This window comes from Salvelinus fontinalis, chromosome 7 (genome assembly GCF_029448725.1).
Source record: "Salvelinus fontinalis isolate EN_2023a chromosome 7, ASM2944872v1, whole genome shotgun sequence".
Classification (NCBI taxonomy): Eukaryota; Metazoa; Chordata; class Actinopteri; order Salmoniformes; family Salmonidae; genus Salvelinus; species Salvelinus fontinalis.
The window spans coordinates 6,155,278-6,173,709 of NC_074671.1; the positions used below are offsets into that span (position 1 = coordinate 6,155,278).

The 18,432-nt window shown below is 44.1% G+C and overlaps 1 protein-coding gene across 4 annotated transcripts in view; it reads right to left on the reverse strand.

The window, feature by feature from the left end:
• Nucleotides 1-18,432, reverse strand: part of LOC129858944 (translocating chain-associated membrane protein 1-like 1) — a 44,615-nt gene that overhangs the window by 12,142 nt on the left and 14,041 nt on the right. For 2 of the 4 annotated variants that reach the window (XR_008760108.1, XM_055928190.1), the window contains exons 3-7: nt 13,020-13,144; nt 7,465-7,581; nt 7,152-7,210; nt 2,365-2,449; nt 2,083-2,153 (exon numbers count right to left, since the gene is read on the reverse strand). Coding sequence is in view for 3 of the 4 variants with exons in the window: in XM_055928190.1 (XP_055784165.1) it covers nt 2,083-2,153; nt 2,365-2,449; nt 7,152-7,210; nt 7,465-7,581; nt 13,020-13,144 (457 nt within the window). In the remaining variant the exon portion in view is untranslated. The remainder of the gene's footprint in view (nt 1-2,082; nt 2,154-2,364; nt 2,450-7,151; nt 7,211-7,464; nt 7,582-13,019; nt 13,145-18,432) is intronic. The other 2 variants (XM_055928192.1, XM_055928191.1) reach the window with 2 other exon arrangements.

An 18,432-nucleotide genomic window follows, 5' to 3' on the forward strand; every position in this document is an offset into this window, starting at 1 on the left:
CTCCCCGCTGTAGTCGGCCCTCTGTTCCAACCTCCCTGCAGTAGTCATCCCTCTGCTCCAACCTCCCCAGTGTAGTCGTCCCTCTGTTCCAACCTCCCCAGTGTAGTCGGCCCTCTGTTCCAACCTCCCTGCTGTAGTCGGCCCTCTGTTCCAACCTCCCCAGTGTAGTCGGCCCTCTGTTCCAACCTCCCCAGTGTAGTCGGCCCTCTGTTCCAACCTCCCCAGTGTAGTCGGCCCTCTGTTCCAACCTCCCCAGTGTAGTCGGCCCTCTGTTCCAACCTCCCCAGTGTAGTCGGCCCTCTGTTCCAACCTCCCCGCTGTAGTCGTCCCTCTGTTCCAACCTCCCCGCTGTAGTCGTCCCTCTGTTCCAACCTCCCCGCTGTAGTCGTCCCTCTGTTCCAACCTCCCCGCTGTAGTCGTCCCTCTGTTCCAACCTCCCCGCTGTAGTCGTCCCTCTGTTCCAACCTCCCCGCTGTAGTCGTCCCTCTGTTCCAACCTCCCCGCTGTAGTCGTCCCTCTGTTCCAACCTCCCCGCTGTAGTCGTCCCTCTGTTCCAACCTCCCCGCTGTAGTCGTCCCTCTGTTCCAACCTCCCCGCTGTAGTCGTCCCTCTGTTCCAACCTCCCCGCTGTAGTCGTCCCTCTGTTCCAACCTCCCCGCTGTAGTCGTCCCTCTGTTCCAACCTCCCCGCTGTAGTCGTCCCTCTGTTCCAACCTCCCCGCTGTAGTCGTCCCTCTGTTCCAACCTCCCCGCTGTAGTCGTCCCTCTGTTCCAACCTCCCCGCTGTAGTCGTCCCTCTGTTCCAACCTCCCCGCTGTAGTCGTCCCTCTGTTCCAACCTCCCCGCTGTAGTCGTCCCTCTGTTCCAACCTCCCCGCTGTAGTCGTCCCTCTGTTCCAACCTCCCCGCTGTAGTCGTCCCTCTGTTCCAACCTCCCCGCTGTAGTCGTCCCTCTGTTCCAACCTCCCCAGTGTAGTCATCCCTCTGTTCCAACCTCCCCAGTGTAGTCATCCCTCTGTTCCAACCTCCCCGCTGTAGTCGGCCCTCTGTTCCAACCTCCCTGCTGTAGTCATCCCTCTGTTCCAACCTCCCTGCTGTAGTCATCCCTCTGTTCCAACCTCCCTGCTGTAGTCATCCCTCTGTTCCAACCTCCCCGCTGTAGTCATCCCTCTGTTCCAACCTCCCCGCTGTAGTCATCCCTCTGTTCCAACCTCCCCGCTGTAGTCATCCCTCTGTTCCAACCTCCCCGCTGTAGTCATCCCTCTGTTCCAACCTCCCCGCTGTAGTCATCCCTCTGTTCCAACCTCCCCGCTGTAGTCATCCCTCTGTTCCAACCTCCCTGCTGTAGTCATCCCTCTGTTCCAACCTCCCTGCTGTAGTCATCCCTCTGTTCCAACCTCCCCGCTGTAGTCATCCCTCTGTTCCAACCTCCCTGCTGTAGTCATCCCTCTGTTCCAACCTCCCTGCTGTAGTCGGCCCTCTGTTCCAACCTCCCCAGTGTAGTCGGCCCTCTGTTCCAACCTCCCCAGTGTAGTCATCCCTCTGTTCCAACCTCCCTGCTGTAGTCATCCCTCTGTTCCAACCTCCCCGCTGTAGTCATCCCTCTGTTCCAACCTCCCCAGTGTAGTCAACCCTCTGTTCCAACCTCCCCAGTGTAGTCATCCCTCTGTTCCAACCTCCCTGCTGTAGTCATCCCTCTGTTCCAACCTCCCCGCTGTAGTCATCCCTCTGTTCCAACCTCCCCAGTGTAGTCATCCCTCTGTTCCAACCTCCCTGCTGTAGTCATCCCTCTGCTCCAACCTCCCCAGTGTAGTCATCCCTCTGTTCCAACCTCCCTGCTGTAGTCATCCCTCTGCTCCAACCTCCCCAGTGTAGTCATCCCTCTGTTCCAACCTCCCTGCTGTAGTCATCCCTCTGCTCCAACCTCCCCAGTGTAGTCAACCCTCTGCTCCAACCTCAAGCCTGTGTGTGTAAGCGTCTTTCAGAGGGGTAGAGAAAGTGGAGGTCGATTTTCCACTGGACTTTTTGTGTACAATTGAACAAAACAGTAATGTTCCAGTGTTGTTGATGTGAACCAGTCTTACTTGAGGATGTAGGCTCCTGCGATGTGGACTAAGTACAGAGCGATATACACCAACTGACGGGGAATATCCTCCTACAAACAAACAGCAAAGAGACAGGATTTCAGGAGAAAAAAAACCTGCTTAGGACACGGCTGACATTTGACTCTGTAACGACGACAAGTAAAATGGTGGTCAAAATGTTTCAGCTTCTTTTGAAACACAAATATTACATCAGCAAGGAACTCACTTGTGAGTTTAGTCAATTCAATCCAAATAGTACACAAACAGACTTTAAGTACTCACTTTCTTGGTCTTCTGGAAGTAGAGCTCGGGGAGAGCGTGAAGCCAGTAGCCCATCTGACTGATGAAATAGAACTTCATCTGGAACCTACAAGCAGGACAAACAAAAACACCACGTCCATTCTAGCATCATTTCCTTATATTTTTAGTTCATTTAGCAGACACTTCTCGAGAGCGACTTCAAAAAATACTAAAAAAGTGAATTCAACTCAGGTAGGTAAGACAATGGTTATAGTAGCATTTTGCACATACAAAAAACAGAGCAGCTATAATTTGCTATCAAATAGTACTAGACGGTTTACACACAGAGGTACCTAGGAGAAGTCATGCTGAGTGATATGATTTCACTCATTCCATATAGGAATGTTCCATATAGTTTGAAGAAAACACCCTCAACTCCTATTAAAGAAAATGCATCCAACTCCTATTAAAGAAAATGCATCCAACTCCTATTAAAGAAAATGCATCCAACTCCTATTAAATAAAGAAAATGCATCCAACTCCTATTAAATAAAGAAAATGCATCCAACTCCTATTAAATAAAGAAAATGCATCCAACTCCTATTAAATAAAGAAAATGCATCCAACTCCTATTAAATAAAGAAAATGCATCCAACTCCTATTAAATAAAGAAAATGCATCCAACTCCTATTAAATAAAGAAAATGCATCCAACTCCTATTAAATAAAGAAAATGCATCCAACTCCTATTAAATAAAGAAAATGCATCCAACTCCTATTAAATAAAGAAAATGCATCCAACTCCTATTAAATAAAGAAAATGCATCCAACTCCTATTAAATAAAGAAAATGCATCCAACTCCTATTAAATAAAGAAAATGCATCCAACTCCTATTAAATAAAGAAAATGCATCCAACTCCTATTAAATAAAGAAAATGCATCCAACTCCTATTAAATAAATTAAATGCATCCAACTCCTATTAAATAAATTAAATGCATCCAACTCCTATTAAATAAATTAAATGCATCCAACTCCTATTAAATAAATTAAATGCATCCAACTCCTATTAAATAAAGAAAATGCATCCAACTCCTATTAAATAAAGAAAATGCATCCAACTCCTATTAAATAAAGAAAATGCATCCAACTCCTATTAAATAAAGAAAATGCATCCAACTCCTATTAAATAAAGAAAATGCATCCAACTCCTATTAAATAAAGAAAATGCATCCAACTCCTATTAAATAAAGAAAATGCATCCAACTCCTATTAAATAAATTAAATGCATCCAACTCCTATTAAATAAATTAAATGCATCCAACTCCTATTAAATAAATTAAATGCATCCAACTCCTATTAAATAAATTAAATGCATCCAACTCCTATTAAATAAATTAAATGCATCCAACTCCTATTAAATAAATTAAATGCATCCAACTCCTATTAAATAAATTAAATGCATCCAACTCCTATTAAATAAATTAAATGCATCCAACTCCTATTAAATAAATTAAATGCATCCAACTCCTATTAAATAAATTAAATGCATCCAACTCCTATTAAATAAATTAAATGCATCCAACTCCTATTAAATACATTAAATGCATCCAACTCCTATTAAATACATTAAATGCATCCAACTCCTATTAAATACATTAAATGCATCCAACTCCTATTAAATACATTAAATGCATCCAACTCCTATTAAATAAATTAAATGCATCCAACTCCTATTAAATAAATTAAATGCATCCAACTCCTATTAAATAAATTAAATGCATCCAACTCCTATTAAATAAAGAAAATGCATCCAACTCCTATTAAATAAAGAAAATGCATCCAACTCCTATTAAATAAAGAAAATGCATCCAACTCCTATTAAATAAAGAAAATGCATCCAACTCCTATTAAATAAAGAAAATGCATCCAACTCCTATTAAATAAAGAAAATGCATCCAACTCCTATTAAATAAAGAAAATGCATCCAACTCCTATTAAATAAAGAAAATGCATCCAACTCCTATTAAATAAAGAAAATGCATCCAACTCCTATTAAATAAAGAAAATGCATCCAACTCCTATTAAATAAATTAAATGCATCCAACTCCTATTAAATAAATTAAATGCATCCAACTCCTATTAAATAAATTAAATGCATCCAACTCCTATTAAATAAATTAAATGCATCCAACTCCTATTAAATAAATTAAATGCATCCAACTCCTATTAAATAAATTAAATGCATCCAACTCCTATTAAATAAATTAAATGCATCCAACTCCTATTAAATAAATTAAATGCATCCAACTCCTATTAAATAAATTAAATGCATCCAACTCCTATTAAATAAATTAAATGCATCCAACTCCTATTAAATACATTAAATGCATCCAACTCCTATTAAATACATTAAATGCATCCAACTCCTATTAAATACATTAAATGCATCCAACTCCTATTAAATACATTAAATGCATCCAACTCCTATTAAATACATTAAATGCATCCAACTCCTATTAAATACATTAAATGCATCCAACTCCTATTAAATACATTAAATGCATCCAACTCCTATTAAATAAATTAAATGCATCCAACTCCTATTAAATAAATTAAATGCATCCAACTCCTATTAAATAAATTAAATGCATCCAACTCCTATTAAATAAATTAAATGCATCCAACTCCTATTAAATAAATTAAATGCATCCAACTCCTATTAAATAAATTAAATGCATCCAACTCCTATTAAATAAATTAAATGCATCCAACTCCTATTAAATAAATTAAATGCATCCAACTCCTATTAAATTAAATGCATCCAACTCCTATTAAATTAAATGCATCCAACTCCTATTAAATTAAATGCATCCAACTCCTATTAAATTAAATGCATCCAACTCCTATTAAATTAAATGCATCCAACTCCTATTAAATTAAATGCATCCAACTCCTATTAAATTAAATGCATCCAACTCCTATTAAATTAAATGCATCCAACTCCTATTAAATTAAATGCATCCAACTCCTATTAAATTAAATGCATCCAACTCCTATTAAATTAAATGCATCCAACTCCTATTAAATTAAATGCATCCAACTCCTATTTAAAAAACGTTAAGTCCCTTATTTAGGGAACTTTGAGCGGTTCTGGACCAGTTCCGACTGATATAGTTGTGTACAGAGCGCTCTGTAAACAGTGCAACATTAACGGCTGTACACTCCGTTCTGTTTGTCCCTCTTTGCATGCCGCTCTCATCTGAGATACAGAATGGGAAATCTGACATATTTGCATAGAGAGCGACAAGTCACATTTCTTGCCCTATCCAGAAAAAGGATACATTTCCTGCCCTATCCTGACAAAAGATACATTTCCTCTGGCTGTGATCCTCGCAACTCCTCGTACGATACGACATATGAAAGGAGAGAGCCTACTGATAGCCCACTCCTCTTACGATACGGCATATGAAAGGAGAGAGAGCCTACTGATAGCCCACTCCTCTTACGATACGGCATATGAAAGGAGAGAGAGCCTACTGATAGCCCACTCCTCTTATGATACGACATATGAAAGGAGAGAGAGCCTACTGATAGCCCACTCCTCTTACGATACGGCATATGAAAGGAGAGAGAGCCTACGGATAGCCCACTCCTCGTACGACATATGAAAGGAGAGAGCCTACGGATAGCCCACTCCTCTTACGACATATGAAAGGAGAGAGAGCCTACTGATAGCCCACTCCTCTTACGGCATATGAAAGGAGAGAGCCTACGGATAGCCCACTCCTCGTACGACATATGAAAGGAGAGAGCCTACGGACAGCCCACTCCTCGTACGACATATGAAAGGAGAGAGCCTACGGACAGCCCACTCCTCGTACGATACGACATATGAAAGGAGAGAGCCTCTCAAGCAGTAGAATCTCACCGTGACGTTCTCAGATGGGTTTAGAGCTCTCAACATGAAAGAATACTAAATCATTTTGTAGAATTGAAAAAAAAAGACCAGTTCTCTCTCTCGGTCACAGAAGGACAAATACCACGCTGTGTTTAAAGCTGAAGTTGTAACGAGTAAGCATGCATTTGAAATGACACCTTTGCGTTAGTCAGAGGACGCTGGGCTGAACATTGTCTGTCAGTTCCATGAAATGGTCCCAAGCTTGTCATTAAACACGATCATATGTACATGTACAGTTAGAAGGTGAAATATTATAGTAGGACGTTTATAAAATGTGATTGTAACTATATCACCCCAACTGATTTGTCATATTTGCATCATATTTGTACGGTGTACTTGAGTTCGTGTCCTCAGAAATGACTTCACCTCAGCCAAGTATAACTACGTTGACCAGAAAGGTGAGATTGTAAACTTTGTCAGTATAAGCATTACTAGGTATTGTTTATGGCTCTCATGATAAATAATTACTTTTTTTGGTATGTCTATATAAGCAGAAATCTACATTGACATTATACTTAACTATGGAAATCCTGTGACTAACACAAGAACTATCAGAAGCTAGAATAAGCAGAAAGGTTTCCACAGACATACTTAAGAGAACTAAAGATCTCTGGGTGGAAACGCTCCACCTGTGTGTTTAAACAAACCCACCCACTTCTATGCAAAAATCCCACCAGTTGACGTTAGTTGACAACGGGAACTGAGGAGGACTGTGAACGATGAGCGTTGGCCCTTACAAGGAAACAACAACTAAGAGGATATGTAAAACAGTCAGAAACATTTAATTGTACATGTTTGATCTAGCTCTTTAAAAATGGACAGTACCCAGTCTGATGAGCCTTTCGTACAATGTATGGGTTCAGGACTTACGGCATCAGGGTATGAGGGTATCCATCCCACAGACTCACTGGGTTGGACAGGAAGTTCTCCTGGAAGAGAAACAAAAAGTCACACACACACACACACATCAGATGGTCTTAAACAAACAGGAACACCCCCTAGCCCAGTAAACAAAACAGCCCAGAATGTAGACCATTTAAAAACCCACCTACATCTTACACACACACACACACACACACACACACACACACACACACACACACACACACACACACACACACACACACACACACACACACACACACACAATAATCCAGTAAACAGAGAGTTGAAAAGCACATACAGACATGAGGATGCTGGTTCCCCATCCGAAGGAGAACAGGTAGAAGACAGAGAGCTGGCCCGACTCGTTGAACTTGCTGTGCTTGGTCTTAGAGAAGTGCATCTTCCGGTTGATCTTCTGCAAAACAAACAGACAGAGAGAGGTTAGAGGTGGTGGCGTATAGAGAGAGAGAGGTTAGAGGTGGTGGCGTATAGAGAGAGAGAGGTTAGAGGTGGTGGCGTATAGAGAGAGAGAGGTTAGAGGTGGTGGTTAGAGGTGGTGGTGTATAGATAGAGAGAGGTTAGAGGTGGCGGCGTATAGATAGAGAGAGGTTAGAGGTGGCGGCGTATAGATAGAGAGAGGTTAGAGGTGGCGGCGTATAGATAGAGAGAGGTTAGAGGTGGTGGCGTATAGAGAGAGAGAGGTTAGAGGTGGTGGTTAGAGGTGGTGGTGTATAGATAGAGAGAGGTTAGAGGTGGTGGTGTATAGACAGAGAGAGGTTAGAGGTGGTGGTGTATAGATAGAGAGAGGTTAGAGGTGGCGGCGTATAGATAGAGAGAGGTTAGAGGTGGCGGTGTATAGATAGAGAGAGGTTAGAGGTGGCGGTGTATAGATAGAGAGAGGTTAGAGGTGGCGGTGTATAGATAGAGAGAGGTTAGAGGTGGCGGTGTATAGATAGAGAGGGGTTAGAGGTGGCGGTGTATAGATAGAGAGGGGTTAGAGGTGGCGGTGTATAGATAGAGAGAGGTTAGAGGTGGTGGTGTATAGAGAGAGAGGTTAGAGGTGGTGGTGTATAGAGAGAGAGGTTAGAGGTGGCGGTGTATAGAGAGAGAGAGGTTAGAGGTGGCGGTGTATAGATAGAGAGAGGTTAGAGGTGGCGGTGTATAGATAGAGAGAGGTTAGAGGTGGCGGTGTATAGATAGAGAGAGGTTAGAGGTGGCGGTGTATAGATAGAGAGAGGTTAGAGGTGGCGGTGTATAGATAGAGAGGGGTTAGAGGTGGCGGTGTATAGATAGAGAGAGGTTAGAGGTGGCGGTGTATAGATAGAGAGAGGTTAGAGGTGGCGGTGTATAGATAGAGAGAGGTTAGAGGTGGCGGTGTATAGATAGAGAGAGGTTAGAGGTGGCGGTGTATAGATAGAGAGGGGTTAGAGGTGGCGGTGTATAGATAGAGAGAGGTTAGAGGTGGCGGTGTATAGATAGAGAGAGGTTAGAGGTGGCGGTGTATAGATAGAGAGAGGTTAGAGGTGGCGGTGTATAGATAGAGAGAGGTTAGAGGTGGCGGTGTATAGATAGAGAGAGGTTAGAGGTGGCGGTGTATAGATAGAGAGGGGTTAGAGGTGGCGGTGTATAGATAGAGAGAGGTTAGAGGTGGCGGTGTATAGATAGAGAGAGGTTAGAGGTGGCGGTGTATAGAGAGAGAGAGGTTAGAGGTGGCGGTGTATAGAGAGAGAGAGGTTAGAGGAGGCGGTGTATAGAGAGAGAGAGGTTAGAGGTGGTGGTTAGAGGTGGCGGTGTATAGATAGAGAGAGGTTAGAGGTGGCGGTGTATAGAGAGAGAGAGGTTAGAGGTGGCGGTGTATAGAGAGAGAGAGGTTAGAGGAGGCGGTGTATAGAGAGAGAGAGGTTAGAGGTGGTGGTTAGAGGTGGCGGCGTATAGATAGAGAGAGGTTAGAGGTGGCGGCGTATAGATAGAGAGAGGTTAGAGGTGGCGGCGTATAGATAGAGAGAGGTTAGAGGTGGCGGCGTATAGATAGAGAGAGGTTAGAGGTGGCGGCGTATAGATAGAGAGAGGTTAGAGGTGGCGGCGTATAGATAGAGAGAGGTTAGAGGTGGCGGCGTATAGATAGAGAGCGGTTAGAGGTGGCGGCGTATAGATAGAGAGAGGTTAGAGGTGGCGGCGTATAGATAGAGAGAGGTTAGAGGTGGCGGCGTATAGATAGAGAGAGGTTAGAGGTGGCGGCGTATAGATAGAGAGAGGTTAGAGGTGGCGGCGTATAGATAGAGAGAGGTTAGAGGTGGCGGCGTATAGATAGAGAGAGGTTAGAGGTGGCGGCGTATAGATAGAGAGAGGTTAGAGGTGGCGGCGTATAGATAGAGAGAGGTTAGAGGTGGCGGCGTATAGATAGAGAGAGGTTAGAGGTGGCGGCGTATAGATAGAGAGAGGTTAGAGGTGGCGGCGTATAGATAGAGAGAGGTTAGAGGTGGCGGCGTATAGATAGAGGGAGGTTAGAGGTGGCGGTGTATAGATAGAGAGAGGTTAGAGGTGGTGGTGTATAGATAGAGAGAGGTTAGAGGTGGTGGTGTATAGAGAGAGAGAGGTTAGAGGTGGTGGTGTATAGATAGAGAGAGGTTAGAGGTAGTGGTGTATAGATAGAGAGAGGTTAGAGGTGGTGGTGTATAGATAGAGAGAGGTTAGAGGTGGTGGTGTATAGATAGAGAGAGGTTAGAGGTGGTGGTGTATAGATAGAGAGAGGTTAGAGGTGGTGGTGTATAGATAGAGAGAGGTTAGAGGTGGTGGTGTATAGATAGAGAGAGGTTAGAGGTGGTGGTGTATAGATAGAGAGAGGTTAGAGGTAGTGGTGTATAGATAGAGAGAGGTTAGAGGTGGTGGTGTATAGATAGATAGAGAGAGGTTAGAGGTGGCGGCGTATAGATAGAGAGAGGTTAGAGGTGGCGGCGTATAGAGAGAGAGAGGTTAGAGGTGGCGGCGTATAGAGAGAGAGAGGTTAGAGGTGGTGGGGTATAGATAGAGAGAGGTTAGAGGTAGTGGTTAGAGGTGGTGGTGTATAGACAGAGAGGGGTTAGAGGTGGTGGCGTATAGAGAGGGGTTAGAGGTGGTGGCGTATAGATAGAGAGAGGTTAGAGGTGGTGGTGTATAGATAGATAGAGAGAGGTTAGAGGTGGTGGTGTATAGATAGATAGAGAGAGGTTAGAGGTGGTGGTGTATAGACAGAGAGGGGTTAGAGGTGGCGGCGTATAGATAGATAGAGAGAGGTTAGAGGTGGTGGTGTATAGATAGAGAGAGGTTAGAGGTGGCGGTGTATAGATAGAGAGAGGTTAGAGGTGGCGGTGTATAGATAGAGAGAGGTTAGAGGTGGCGGTGTATAGATAGAGAGAGGTTAGAGGTGGTGGCGTATAGATAGAGAGAGGTTAGAGGTGGCGGTGTATAGATAGAGAGAGGTTAGAGGTGGCGGTGTATAGATAGAGAGAGGTTAGAGGTGGCGGTGTATAGATAGAGAGAGGTTAGAGGTGGCGGCGTATAGATAGATAGAGAGAGGTTAGAGGTGGTGGTGTATAGATAGAGAGAGGTTAGAGGTGGTGGTGTATAGATAGAGAGAGGTTAGAGGTGGTGGCGTATAGATAGAGAGAGGTTAGAGGTGGTGGTGTATAGACAGAGAGGGGTTAGAGGTGGTGGCGTATAGAGAGGGGTTAGAGGTGGTGGCGTATAGATAGATAGAGAGAGGTTAGAGGTGGTGGTGTATAGATAGAGAGAGGTTAGAGGTGGTGGTGTATAGATAGAGAGAGGTTAGAGGTGGCGGTGTATAGATAGAGAGAGGTTAGAGGTGGTGGTGTATAGATAGAGAGAGGTTAGAGGTGGTGGTGTATAGATAGAGAGGGGTTAGAGGTGGTGGCGTATAGAGAGGGGTTAGAGGTGGTGGTGTATAGATAGAGAGAGGTTAGAGGTGGTGGTGTATAGACAGAGAGGGGTTAGAGGTGGTGGCGTATAGAGAGGGGTTAGAGGTGGTGGTGTATAGATAGAGAGAGGTTAGAGGTGGTGGTGTATAGATAGAGAGAGGTTAGAGGTAGTGGTGTATAGATAGAGAGAGGTTAGAGGTGGTGGTGTATAGATAGAGAGAGGTTAGAGGTGGTGGTGTATAGATAGAGAGGGGTTAGAGGTGGTGGTGTATAGATAGAGAGAGGTTAGAGGTGGCGGTGTATAGATAGAGAGAGGTTAGAGGTGGTGGTGTATAGATAGAGAGGGGTTAGAGGTGGTGGTGTATAGATAGAGAGAGGTTAGAGGTGGTGGTGTATAGATAGAGAGGGGTTAGAGGTGGTGGTGTATAGATAGAGAGAGGTTAGAGGTGGTGGTGTATAGATAGAGAGGGGTTAGAGGTGGTGGTGTATAGATAGAGAGAGGTTAGAGGTGGTGGTGTATAGATAGAGAGGGGTTAGAGGTGGTGGTGTATAGATAGAGAGAGGTTAGAGGTGGTGGTGTATAGATAGAGAGGGGTTAGAGGTGGTGGTGTATAGATAGAGAGAGGTTAGAGGTGGCGGCGTATAGATAGAGAGGGGTTAGAGGTGGTGGCGTATAGCTGGAGAGAGGTTAGAGGTGGTGGTGTATAGATAGAGAGAGGTTAGAGGTGGTGGCGTATAGATAGAGAGAGGTTAGAGGTGGTGGTGTATAGATAGAGAGAGGTTAGAGGTGGTGGTGTATAGATAGAGAGAGGTTAGAGGTGGTGGTGTATAGATAGATAGAGAGAGGTTAGAGGTGGTGGTGTATAGATAGATAGAGAGAGGTTAGAGGTGGTGGTGTATAGATAGAGAGAGGTTAGAGGTAATGAATTATTATCCAATTTTGTCAGGAGAGAAATAAAACTGCCAGTACATCAAACTGTCAAGTGGCTGACGTTTGTAAAAGAACTGATTACTGAAATTACTAATTATACCTACACTACCATTCAAAAGTTTGGGGTCACTTAGAAATGTCCTCGTTTTTAAAATAAAAATAAAAAATAAAATAACACCAAATTGATCAGAAATACAGTGTAGACATTGTTAATGTTGTAAATGACTATTGTAGCTGGAAACACCTGATTTTAATGGGATATCTACGTAAGCGTACAGAGGCCCATTATCAGCAACCATCACTCCTGTGTTCCAATGGCACATTGTGTTAGCTAATCCAAGTTCATTTTAAAAGCCTAATTGATCATTAGAAAACCATTTTTTAATTATGTTAGCACAGCTGAAAACTGTTGTTCTGATTTGAAGAAGCAATAAAACTGTCTTTCTTTAGACTAGTTGAGTATCTGGAGCAACAGCATTTGTGGGTTCGATTACAGGCTAAAAATGTCCAGAAACAAATAACTTTCTTCTGAAACTCGTCAGTCTATTCTTGTTCTGAGAAATGAAGGCTATTCCACGAGAGAAATTGCCAAGAAACGAAAGATCTTGTACAACGCTGTGTACTACTCCCTTCACAGAACAGCACAAACTGGCTCTAACCAGAATAGAAAGAGGAGTGGGAGGCCCCGGTGTACAACTGAGCAACAGGACAAGTACATTAGTGTCTAGTTTGAGAAACAGACGCCTCACAAGTCCTCAACTGGCAGCTTCATTAAATAGTACCCACAAAACACCAGTCTCAGCGTCAACAGTGAAGAGGCGACCCCGGGATGCTGGCCTTTCTAGGCAGAGTTGCAAAGAAAAAGCCATATCTCAGACTGACCAATAAAAATAATAGATTAAGATGGGCAAAATAACACAGACACTGGACAGAGGAACTCTGCCTAGAAGGCCAGCATCCCGGAGTCGCCTCTTCACTGTGTGTGTGTGTGTGTGTGTGTATCCTTACGTCCAGTACATACTCCTGGATGATTGCGTGGATGATGATGGCCACCAGCATGTAGAAGAAGATCGTAGCCAGATCCTTCAGCCCGTGGTGGAAGTGGTTCACCACGCTCTCCTCTGATAGGCCTTCTGATAGGGAGACACACAAAGCATTTCACAAGCCTTAATAAACCCTTTATAACCTTTCATAAAGGCCTTTTATAGATGCCTTATAGAATTGATTTATTAAGTTGTTCCCTACTGTCTCTGCTGGACCATCTGATGGGAGATGCATTCAACAATTTGATTTTTTTAACCTTTAACCTTTATTTAACCAGGTAGGCCAGTTGAGAACAAGTTCTCATTTACAACTGCGACCTGGCCAAGATAAAGCAAAGCAGTTTGACACATACAACAACACAGAGTTACACATGGAGTAAAACAAACATACAGTCAATAATACAGTAGAAAAATAAGTCTATATACAATGTGAGCAAATGAGGTGAGATAAGGGAGGTAAAGGCAACAAAAAAGGCCATGGTGGCGAAGTAAATACAATATAGCAAGTAAAACACTGGAATGGTTGATTTGCAGTGGAAGAATGTGCAAAGTAGAGATAGAAATAATGGGGTGCAAAGGAGCAAAATAAATAAATAAATACAGTAGGCGGAGAGGTAGTTGTTTGGGCTAAATTATAGATGGGCTATGTACAGGTGCAGTAACATGTGAGCTGCTCTGACAGCTGGTGCTTAAAGTTAGTGAGGGAGATAAGTGTTTCCAGTCTCAGAGATTTTTGTAGTTCGTTCCAGTCATTGGCAGCAGAGAACTGGAAGGAGAGGCGGCCAAAGGAAGAATTGGTTTTGGGGGGTGACCAGAGAGATATACCTGCTGGAGCGCGTGCTACAGGTGGGTGCTGCTATGGTGACCAGCGATCTGAGATAAGGGGGGACTTTACCTAGCAGGGTCTTGTAGATGACCTGGAGCCAGTGGGTTTGGCGACGGGCCAACAAGAGCGTACAGGTCGCAGTGGTGGGTAGTATATGGGTCTTTGGTGACAAAACGGATGGCACTGTGATAGACTGCATCCAATTTATTGAGTAGGGTATTGGAGGCTATTTTGTAAATGACATCACCGAAGTCGAGGATTGGTAGGATAGTCAGTTTTACGAGGGTAGGTTTGGCAGCATGAGTGAAGGATGCTTTGTTGCGAAATAGGAAGCCAATTCTAGATTTAACTTTGGATTGGAGATGTTTGATGTGAGTCTGGAAGGAGAGTTTACAGTCTAACCAGACACCTAGGTATTTGTAGTTGTTCACATATTCTAAGTCAGAACCGTCCAGAGTAGTGATGTTGGACGGGCGGGCAGGTGCAGGCAGCGATCGGTTGAAGAGCATGCATTTAGTTTTACTTGTATTTAAGAGCAATTAGAGGTCACGGAAGGAGAGTTGTATGGCATTGAAGCTTGTCCGGAGGGTTGTTAACACAGTGTCCAAAGAAGGGCCAGAAGTATACAGAATGGTGTCGTCAGCGTAGAGGTGGATCAGAGACTCACCAGCAGCAAGAGCAACATCATTGATGTATACAGAGAAGAGAGTCGGTCCAAGAATTGAACCCTGTGGCACCCCCATAGAGACTGCCAGAGGCCCGGACAACAGGCCCTCCGATTTGACACACTGAACTCGATCAGAGAAGTAGTTGGTGAACCAGGCGAGGCAATCATTTGAGAAACCAAGGCTATCGAGTCTGCCGATGAGGATGTGGTGATTGACAGTCGAAAGCCTTGGCCAGGTCAATGAATACGGCTGCACAGTATTGTTTCTTATCGATGACGGTTAAGACTTCGCTTAGGACCTTGAGCGTGGTTGAGGTGCACCCATTACCAGCTCTGAAACCAGATTGCATAGCAGAGAAGGTATGGTGGGATTCGAAATGGTCGGTAATCTGTTTGTTGACTTGGCTTTCGAAGACCTTAGAAAGGCAGGGTAGGATAGATATGTCTGTAGCTGTTTGTCCCTCCCTTTGAAGAGGGGGATGACTGCAGCTGCTTTCCAATCTTTGGGAATCTCAGATGACACGAAAGAGAGGTTGAACAGGCTAGTAATAGGGGTTGCAACAATTTCAGCAGATCATTTTAGAAAGAAAGGGTCCAGATTTTCTAGCCTGGCTGATTTGTGGGGGTCCAGCTTTTGCAGCTCTTTCAGAACATCAGCTGACTGGATTTGGGAGAAGGAGAAATGGGGAAGGCTTGGGCGAGTTGCTGTGGGGGGTGCAGTGCTGTTGACCTGGGTAGCGGTAGCCAGGTGGAAAGCATGGCCAGCCGTAGAAAAATGCTTGTTGAAATTCTAAATTATCGTGGATTTATCGGTGGTGACAGTGTTTCCTGTCCTCAGCGCAGTGGGCAGCTGGGAGGAGGTGTTCTTATTCTCCATGGACTTTACAGTGTCCCAGAACTTTGAGTTTGTGTTGCAGGAAGCAAATTTCTACTTGAAAAATCTAGCCTTGGCTTTTCTAACTGCCTGTGTATATTGGTTTCTAGCTTCCCTGAAAAGTTGCATATCACTGGGGCTGTTCGATGCTAATGCAGAACGCCATAGGATGTTTTTGTGTTGGTTAAGGGCAGTCGGGTCTGGAGAAAACCAAAGGCTATATCTGTTCCTGGTTCTAAATTTCTTGAATGGGGCATGCTTATTTAAGATGGTGAGGAAGGCATTTAAAAAAAAATAACCAGGCATCCTCTACTGACGGGATGAGATCAATATCCTTCCAGGATACCCCGGCCAGGTCGATTAGAAAGGCCTGCTCGCTGAAGTGTTTCAGGGAGCGTTTGACAGTGATTGTAGGAGTAAGTGACATATGTAGGTAGATATCACACTATTAAACAATAGACAGGAGTATACTAGAAAATAGTATAAGAAGGCAGATGTGAGTGCATTTGCCATTCTGGTAAATACAGGAAACCAAAGATTAGCAGATGGTGTAGTAGTGTAGTAGTAACGAACCACATGTTAACATAGATCATGAGACCGTGGTAATGGAAATCTACTAAGGGACGTTCTGACCCTCTGACCCTTGTAGATTCTCCATTGTGCTGACAGATTGACCAGACATGTCGGCGCCTGGGTGCTTTGACACACTAGATTTATAGTCTACCCATTCCACTAAAAAAACATACATACCAGAGAAATATGCCTAAAGTAACTGGACACTAATGAACAAGAAACACAGTCTGCTGATTCCATTTAAGTGAAACTGACCAGACACATAGACCAGATACATAGATAGGATAGGGGGGCACAAAGAGTGCATTGATTTAGTGGTGAAGGGAGGGGACACAGAGTATGTTGACACACTAAGATAGAGGGTCTGACCACTATTATAATTTAACTGAAAGCAGATGATGGGCGTTAGTATACATGAACAAGCAGGAAGCCTGAACTAAAAAGATGATGGCAGAAAGAATAGGGGAAGTATGCTTATTTGCATATGGGGTGGACTCATATGCTATTTGGGTATAAAGAGCGAACCAGTGCTCTGGGAGTGGGGGTGTTCCGTGGGACATTCCAGATGGTTATACTATTGTAAATAAAAGCATGTTTTGATTTCACAAGTTCTGATAAAGCGTTATATTTCTGAGATGATTTTCCACGACATGATGAGTGGAGGTCGTTTGACCGCAGACCCATTACGGATGCAGGCAATGATCGCTGAGATCCTGGTTGAAAACAGCAGAGGTGTATTTAGAGGGCAAGTTGGTTAGGATGATATCTATGAGGGTGCCCGTGTTTACGGCTTTGGGGTGGTACCTGGTAGGTTCATTGATAATTTGTGTGAGATTGAGGGCATCAAGCTTAGATTGTAGGATGGCCGGGGTGTTAAGCATGTTCCAGTTTAGGTCGCCTAGCAGCACGAGCTCTGAAGATAGGTGGGGGGAAATCAGTTCACATATGGTGTCCAGAGCACAGCTGGGGGCAGAGGGTGGTCTATAGCAGGTAGCAACGGTGAGAGGCTTGTTTTTAGAGAGGTGGATTTTTAAAAGTAGAAATTCAAATTGCTTGGGTACAGACCTGGATAGTAGGACAGAACTCTGTAGGCTATCTCTGCAGTAGATTGCAACACCGCCCCCTTTGGCCGTTCTAACTTGTCCAGAAATGTTGTAGTTAGGAATGGAGATTTCAGAATTTTTGGTGGTCTTCCTAAACCAGGATTCAGACACGGCTAAAACATCCGGGTTGGCAGAGTGCGCTAAAGCGGTGAATAAAAACTTAGGGAGGAGGCTTCTATTGTTAACATGCATGAAACCAAGGCTATTACGGTTACAGAAGTCATCAAAAGATGACTTCTGCCTGGGCAATAGGAGTGGAGCTAGGTACTGCAGGGCCTGGATTCACCTCTACATCACCAGAGGAACAGAGGAGGAGTAGAATAAGGGTACGGCTAAAAGCTATGAGAATTGGTCGCCTAGAGCTACTAGAGCAGAGAGTAAAAGGAAGTTTCTGGGGGCGATAAAATAGTTTAAAGGAATAATGTACAGACAAAGGTATGGCAGGATGTGAATACAGTGGAGGTAAACCTAGGTATTGAGTGATGATGAGAGAGATATTGCCTCTAGAAACATCACTGAAACCAGGTGATGTCATCGCATGTGTCAGTGGTGGAACTGAAAGGTTGGATAAGGTATAATGAGCAGGGCTAGAGGCTTTACAGTGAAATAAGCCAATAAACACTAACCAGAACAGCAATGGACAAGGCATATTGACATTAAGGAGAGGCATGCTTAATCGAGTGATCATAAGGGTCCAGTGAGTAGTGAGGTTGGTTGGGGTAACGGCGATTCAGACAGCTAGCCGGGCCATCGGTAGCAAGCTAGCGTAGGATGGAAGTCTGATTTTAGTCACCTTGTGCGTTGCCGACGGTAGATTAGTGGAGTTCCGTGTGGTAGAGGGGATCAATCAAATTGACAAAATAGATATAGTTATAGTGACCCAAGAAAAATAGTCCAATAGACCTATTCAGATAGCAGCCGATAAGACAGCTAACGATTAGCTGGTCGCAGATGGGCGTTCAGGTAACGACGCGACGGAGGGGCCAGTTGGATAACTCCCTCGGGCAGATAATGTCGGTAGTCCAGTCGTGAAGGCCCGGTGGGGCTCCGCATCGGCAGTAAAACGGGTCCGGATAGGTGATTGTAGCCCAGGAGTGGCTGATGGAACTCTTCAGCTCGCTAGCTCTGGAATAATTTAAGTTTGCTCCGGGATCGACGTAAGCCAATAATCACACGGATAGCAGCTAGCTAGCTGCGAGATCCAGGTGTAAATGTCAAGAGCTTGTGGTTGAAATCCGGGGATATGGAGAGAAAAATAGGTCCGGTATGCTCTGGTCTGAGTCGCGTTGTACAAAACTGGCGATAGCTTTTCAAGCTAAAGGAATAGCTGATGAC